Below are 7,406 nucleotides of genomic sequence, written 5' to 3'. Positions count from 1 at the left end.
GTCACTTTCTCTGTCTCTCTCTCTCTCACCCACACAGACACATAATTTGTCCTTTTTCTCACTCTTTCTGTCTTTATTCCTCTCTTTGTCACACTTACACACAAATACTCAAACACAAATACACGCTTGCTTCAGTTTTATGGATGGGCCTCAGTAGAGAGGTCAGCTACAGTGCCACTGCCAACAACTATGGGCTGACAATATAGCTCTTGAAAACCACTGTAGGAGCATCGAGGTGTGTGTGTGTGTGTGTGTGTGTGTGTGTGTGTGTGTGTGTGTGATGAGATGCACACTGCACCAAGCTGTCTGGACAGACTAAATCAAGGGCCTCTCAAGTGTTCTGTTTTTAAAGCCTCAATCAGTGACTGCACTATGGAACCCTCTGTTGAAAAGCTGTCACCCATAAGTTTTTGATCAAAAGATTGATATTTTTACCACTTTCTGGTTGCCACAACCCATCTTCAAGAGCCAAATACACCTTTTTCACAGACATTAATACTTGCACTTCGTTAAGTGTGGCTTCTTGGCAGATTGTTGGTTAAGTGTAGGTTATGTTAGAGAATGTTAAGTTAGTTGCCAGCTAATGTTAACATTGTAGTTAGTTAGCTAAGGAACCTACAGCTGGGAGATATCCAACTTAATCATTTGCGAATCATTTGAGAAGATTTAACTGTTAGTAGCTAGCTAACTTGCTCATTGTGTTAAGAATAAATTGTGCAAAACTAATGATAATATGATGCCCATTATTATTGCCACACATTGACGCACAGCATCAATCAGTTCTCTCTCTCTCTCTCTCTCTCTTTCTCTCTCCCAAACACACACCCACACACGTTACCATGGAAAACTAGAAAAATAGGATCATCTACTATGAAACTTTGCACTTTTCTGCGTTCCTGACATTTATTTTGTTGCCAAATTGCCATGCTTTCATGCCCTTATGTGTCCCCTCACCATTACGCAATGCCAAATGCACAATGCGCATGTCATGTTAACCATCATCACACATTGCCAATTACTAAAGATGCAACCTACAACCAAGTAAAACAACACAAAGATAAACACGTCATTTTCCATCATATCCATCTTACTGAAATTACTGTATTGTAAAGTTTGCTACGGAGAGTGAAGCAGGGCCGGATTTAGCCTGCTTTGACTAGGGGTGCAGTCAAAATTTCCTTGGGGCGTATCTTTTTATTATTATAAAGAGTTAGACTCACTGCCATAAGTATGTTCTACTTAGATTTTCTTTCATTTTTCCCCACAGCCATCTACTCCTAACAGGACAGCAATGGCAATGACATGTCTGTCTGTTTGCAAGTTAAATGAATTTGAATACGTTTTATCACTCACATTGGGCTGAAAATTAGACAGAATGTGTAGTTTCTTCTTTCTTGACATTTTCACAAGACAACCTGTCAGCGCCGCTGCTCAGATCAAACTGCCTGTCATTTGATTGTGCATTTGTTTAAGATGGCATTGGCTTCCCGCTTGGGTGGAGTTTTCCATTTTTAAGCACTGTGATTGGCCCGAAGGTCTAAACACCGCCCAGCCAGCAAACGTTGGTGTGAAAACCGAACCGAACCAGTTGTTTAAGCGCCCCAAACAGGTGCAAACACCGGTACTGCACTGTATTTATTTTTTTCAGAAATGGAAGGTCAATGGCGCCCCTGGATATGACCTAGAAGTGTTTCCTCTGTCAAAACATTGAGGGCAAAAACATTCCTGGATAACGCCCCAGTAGCTGCTGGTGACGCCGTATTCATAGTGACTGGGGGCATGTGTGGAGGGGGGCTGGGGGGCATGGCAAAAATCTGGGGGGGGGGTGTAGCCCGACCCAGAACCCTGCTGGATCCAGCCTTGGAGTGAAGGAATATGTAGCTATCTATTCTTGTTTGATTGACTGCAGTGGTGAGAGGAGACAGGTCAGCAGAGGTCAGGTGACTAGATGATGTACAAAGTTAATAAAGCTAAAATAAGTGTATTCCTGGTTTTGCTAAAGCTGTAGATTCCATAAGAGTTACATAAATAACTGGTACCCTTGTACACAATAATATTCAGTTCATAAGCAAGTCTCAACATGGTGCATTACAGTAATTTAGACCAGTAATAAGGACTATTATGTCAGAGCCATGCGGTTATTTGAAATGAATCAACACCCAATTCATCCAGCACATGTATAATAAATATTAATTATATTTTGAGATCTGACTTTTTTGTCATGTCATGTTTCCTCTGGCAGGAGGAAGTTGAGCCAGTTTTGAGGGAAGTGGCACAAAATAGTGATACTCAGGTACGATCACCTTCAAACGGGGAAATGCTAGTAAAATATGAACCAAGTATATTGGGGTTTTTTTTGTCCATTCTATCAGTATCTTAGCAAGGGCAACAAGAGATTGTGGGAGTCAGGATCACCAACCGAACCCAGACCCAGACAGGACACTGCACCACCCATGGCTTCACTAAAGCGTTTTTCTGCTTATTTTATGTTTGCAGCTGTTAGTGCCAAGTTTGATGGAAATCTTCCATCAAATGAAAAATCCAATATAAGTCCATTTAAATTTCAATCTTGAAATTTATTGAAATGTGTCACAGTGATCATGCTAAATAAACAGCAGTCAGTACAAAAAATTGTGACGAAGTTTGGTTGGAAAAGAAACTGGCAGATTGGTTGTCTGTCTGTCTACCTCAGAGGAGGCCTGTGTTTTCAGATGGAGCTGCAGGCTGAAGCATCATACTTCTTCTTCCTCCAGAAGCCGCTGAAGAAACGTCTGAGTCCTTTGTGCTTCTGAACCAGAAAGGTATATTTCAGTTAGTAACAATATAGTGCTGCAATTTGTCTTTCCCACTAGTCCACCTGTAAAAAACACACTTTTGCACGTACGTTTCTACTCACCTTGCTCACTGCTTCAGTCTGAGTGGCCTGGTCCTGGCGTTTCTTCTCCTGACCAGGTGCTGCAGGCTCTTGGATCTGGTTCTTCATCTTCACCTCCTTACAGGATGGCTGTTGCAGGACAATTTTGTACTCCAGTACCTCAGTGATCCTGGCTTGTCCTTGATTCTGGCTGTCCAGGGCGAGCAGAAGCGAATTGAAAAGTCGCCCTTTTTCTTTGACCTCGCTCATCGCTCTGACCTCTGCCTCTGTGGCCCGCATCTCCATCTCTTCTTTGTCTCGGCTGAGAGATCCAAGGCGAAGCTGAAGCCGTTCGAGCTCAGCGCCCCTCTCCGCCAGCTGGACCACGCCCATTTCCTCAATTTCCTTCATCCTTCTCTTCATGTCCTCTTTCTCTCTCTTCCACTGCTCCCGCTCGGAGGTGGTGTGGGCCTCAAACTTTTTTTTCTCCGCCATCCATTGCTCGGCCTTTCTCTCCAGCTCCTCCCTCTCCTTCTCCCAGGTGTGCCGAGACACAGCCCGGGCCTCCAGGGCAGCAATGACGGAGGTCAGCTTGTGATTCTCTGCCGTGAGTGCCTCAACGGTGCGGTTGAGGGTCTGCATCTTGCTGTAGTTTTCCTTCAGCTCCTTCTCCATCGCCGCCTTTTCGCCGTTCTTCTGGCGGCTCTCGGACTGGCTCAGCGCCTCTCGGAGGGCAGACAGTTTGTCGTCTTTCTGCATCATCCTTGAGGCCCACCAGAGAGAATCGCTTCTCCTCCTTTTCTCCGCTGCCCTGACGCTGTTCTTCAGCGTTTCGATTTCCTTGTCTTTAGCTCTGAGTCGAGCTTCCATGGTAGTAGGGTTGTTGTTTAACACGATGTTGCTGAATGTTGAATGTTGTCTCGATCTTGTCGCAAGTTCAAAGCAAGGCTCACTGTTTGAATCTTCAGAAAGAAACTGAGTAGGCTGCAGAGTTCCATCAGCATTTGCAGTCAGTCACTGTGACATCACTCCATTGTTACAAGTTCTCTGCCAGGGGAGAGATAGTTCTCTAACTATCAAATGTATTATTTTATTTATATATTTATTTATTTATATTTATTTACTTTATTCTTCATTGATATATACACTGTATTCTGTACATGTTTTTTTCTATACACGTCCTTTTTAGCTGTATCACAGATGATAGTATAGATTGTGTACAGTAATAAGCTAAGATGTTCCAGTTAAAGATGCAAACTACTGAATTTTGTTAATATTCAAAAACAAATAAACGAATAAAAATGAATAAATAAATAAAAATAGCAGTAGGCTTTTTGTCTGGGGCATAGCAGTCATTAAACGGACAATTTTGGTGACCAAAATAGGTGTTTTGATTTGAATGACACTGCTTTCAGTGTGTGTGTGCGTGTGTGTGTGTGTGTCTCTATGGGTGGGTGTGTGGTTGTGTTTTATGTGTTTTGTGTGTGAGTAAGAGAGAGAGAGAGAGACAGAGAAAGAGGGATCTCTGTGCCATGTTTTCTAGCATGTGCTGGTAAAAACATGGACCACAGGATTTTGATGCACCATAAGACTTTACTGGACCTTTTTGTTTTTTTACAAGTATTCCAGAAATTTCCTCCCCCAGTTTGACTCAATTAGAGAAAACAGTCTATCCACAAGGACTTGGCACACGCAAAAGCATTTTAGGATTAAGACCATTACACATGTACACAACACTGCAGATTAAAGCCTGAATAAATGGACTTCTAAAGTTCATGGAAAAGACGTCAGCAAATACAGCTCCTGCAAATTTATAATTTCTATAATTTATACTCTTTTGGAAAAACACACTGTACGTATAATATACATGAATGTATGATGTATAAAAGTCTCACATTTAAAGAAAAAATCCATCCTAAAACACAAGGCACTGAATCCATGACTGCTCCAAAGTGTGTGTGTTCTCTTTGAAGAACCTGTGCGAGTGGTGTAACTGGTACATGAACCTAAAATTATGCTAGCAAGGATTTAGCATATTCTCTTTACTTTAATTTATTCTATTACCTTTACTACCTTTATTTATTGTATTGCTATCTACACCCTAGTCTCTGCTTGTGCTATCTCTAAATACAAGGTGCTTGAAAAGACTGGAATCATGAGGATAAGTGACAGCATTTATTTTTTCTTGTTGCACTCGTCGCCCCGGCAAACACTAGTTGTCGGGATGACTGAGAGGTGTGAGGCTGCACTGTTTCTGCTCTCTAAATGGAGGTGTGGGTCTGAATCCCACTTCTGACAATCAGTTTTGCTACTCATTTAGTTGGTGATTTCCCTGTGGTTCCAGGCTTGTTGGACAGCCGGCAATTCTGGTCTTGTTTTGTTGATTTTTAGCTTTGATTCTCCTGCTGCAACTATGCAATTTCACCACAGGGATCATTAAAGTTTAATCTCATCTCATCAAGCACAGAGAGGAGCTACTATATGTGTGCATATCTTCGGAAGATATGTGAAAAGACAGCGGCCCAGGGTTTACAACAGGAGATTACCTCTATACACCAGGAGGGGCCTTTTCCATCCGTTCTAATTCTATGCTTTTCCTCTATCCCTGTCATCCCCCCTTCATCATCTTAAAGCAGAATTGACTGGCGAAATAGCACACTATGGATTATGAGTGTATTAAGACGAAAGAATAGAGATTTTGATTTCTCCAAAAGATCATCTGCATAACCAAAGGGCAGCCGGGAATGATTTATGCTAATTCGTTAACATTTATATCGAGGCCTTGTCAATATCGTGATGAGGGAGAAGTGGTCACTTGGCTTCGGCGTGCGTTAGCGGGGTTTGGAGGGGAAATGCTAAGGCAGCTTTTTTAACATAAGGACATCTCTAGAAAGTTGACCCCTTTTCTTCTGACTGTACAAGAATGGAAACCCTCTCTTTAGACTATAAAAGGTTGGAAACACTCTTTTGACTGTACAAGGTTGGGAACTCTCTCTCTTGAATGTACAGGGTTGGGAACTCTCTCTTTTGACTGTACAAGGTTGGGAACTCTCTCTCTTGAATGAACAAGGTTGGGAACTCTCTCTTTTGACTGTACAAGGTTGGGAACTCTCTCTTTTGACTGTACAGGGTTGGGAACTCTCTCTTTTGACTGTACAAGGTTGGGAACTCTCTCTTTTGAATGTACAAGGTTGCACGCTCTCTCTTTAGACTGTACAAGGTTGGAAACCCTCTCTTTTGAGTCTACAAGGTCTCTTGCGACTAGACTGTACAAGGTTGAAATCCTCTGTTTTGACTGTACAAGGTTGAACACCTTCTCTTTAGACTGTGCAAGGTTGGACACCCTGTCCCTAAGGTTGGAAACTACTCAGAGCCATGGTATCTCTTGGTTAGGTGGTTAAAGGTTAATACACCTGAGCTAAGTAGAGAGAAGATATGAAAGAAAGAAAGAACGAGCTACCCTGCCTGTTCCCTTAATTAGAGACGCCAGCGTCCCACTGCAGCTGTCATTCCCTCTTTCGATCCATTCCTTCTTCCATCTCCTTCCATCCTACCATCCGTTCACCACCCTTAGCTCCAATTTAGCTGAGATCCTCATTTGGATTTTCTCTCCCTTCTCCCTCCCTCTCTCTCTCTCTCTCTCTGTATGCCTCTCTATATCTGACTTTCTCTGTCACCTTGAAGTGACCACATCTATGCTAATGACAGAGGGAAAAGGAGAGAGAGAGAGGTAACGAGAGAGAATGATGGACTAAGGGAAGGAAAGGCGAGGGAGAAGATCTAAGAGAGAAAGTCAGAGAGAGTGAATATAAGAGAGAGACAATCAGAGAAGGTGAGAGAATTGTTATAGATATTGGTGATTATTTACTATTGTATGGTACATGTAGTCAAACCAAATAAGCAATCGTGTGGTCTCATTCAGAGAAACATTATACAATCCATGTTTCTCTAGACATGTCATTGAATTGATAAAGTCGGTTAGGTAGATGTGCCATATGTACATGTGTACAACGAGAAGTGGGTGGGCGAAGGTCAAAAGCCGATTTTTGGATAAGGCTGAGTTGTCGTCGCCCCCCCCCCAATCCCTCCAACGCCCCAACCCGGTACAACTTGTCTCTTGTTTGCCTCCCCACTCATTCATTAATCCGTCCTTCCGCCCCGGACACAAAACGAACACAAGGACCGTCATCTTATCTCCTCCGCCTTTCAGAAATCAGAAACCCTTCCCCCTCCCCTTCCCTCCCTTCCATCCATCCACCCTCCTTTCCCCCTCAAACCACCCACCCAATCAGCCATTCACCTCTCTTGTCTTTCACATCAACGCACGCACACGCTCACATACACTTATCCTTTGCGTGTGTGTGTGTGTGTGTACTTATGAGGCTGATTGAGTGATTGCCATAATGTGTCCAGCGCCGGACAAGGGTCAGGCAGGTTAGGTCCAACAACCCCCACCCCCCTAGAGTGCTGAAATGACCCTCAATGATCCATAATGTTGTCACTGCTGCTGTCATGCCTGTTACGATGGAGGAAAAGAGAGTGTGTGCCAAAC

The 7,406-nt window shown here is 43.1% G+C and overlaps 1 protein-coding gene across 1 annotated transcript; it reads right to left on the bottom strand.

The window, feature by feature from the left end:
- Nucleotides 1-2,707: 2,707 nt before the first annotated feature.
- On the bottom strand, nt 2,708-3,724 carry LOC139665158 (uncharacterized abhydrolase domain-containing protein DDB_G0269086-like). The gene is made up of 2 exons (XM_071544136.1): nt 2,897-3,724; nt 2,708-2,788 (listed from the first exon to the last, which is right to left on the bottom strand). The coding sequence occupies exons 1-2, from the start codon at nt 3,722-3,724 to the stop codon at nt 2,708-2,710; spliced, it is 909 nt and encodes a 302-aa protein (XP_071400237.1).
- Nucleotides 3,725-7,406: the final 3,682 nt, after the last annotated feature.

Source organism: Centroberyx affinis, unplaced genomic scaffold (genome assembly GCF_046629955.1).
Source record: "Centroberyx affinis isolate AG114_WGS23_722 - 3 ecotype Tasmania unplaced genomic scaffold, CSIRO-AGI_Caff_v1 ptg004470l_1, whole genome shotgun sequence".
In the NCBI taxonomy this organism is placed as follows: Eukaryota; Metazoa; Chordata; class Actinopteri; order Beryciformes; family Berycidae; genus Centroberyx; species Centroberyx affinis.
Note: the sequence above shows the minus strand (reverse complement) of the source record. Positions and strands in the feature narration are given on the sequence as shown.

Coding starts and splice junctions, on each gene's coding strand:
- LOC139665158 (XM_071544136.1), bottom strand. CDS start 3,724: ATGGAAGCTCGACTCAGAGCTAAAGACAAGGAAATCGAAACGCTGAAG. Junction 2,789..2,896: donor AGACTGAAGCAGTGAGCAAG/GTGAGTAGAAAC, acceptor TTTCTGGTTCAG/AAGCACAAAGGACTCAGACG.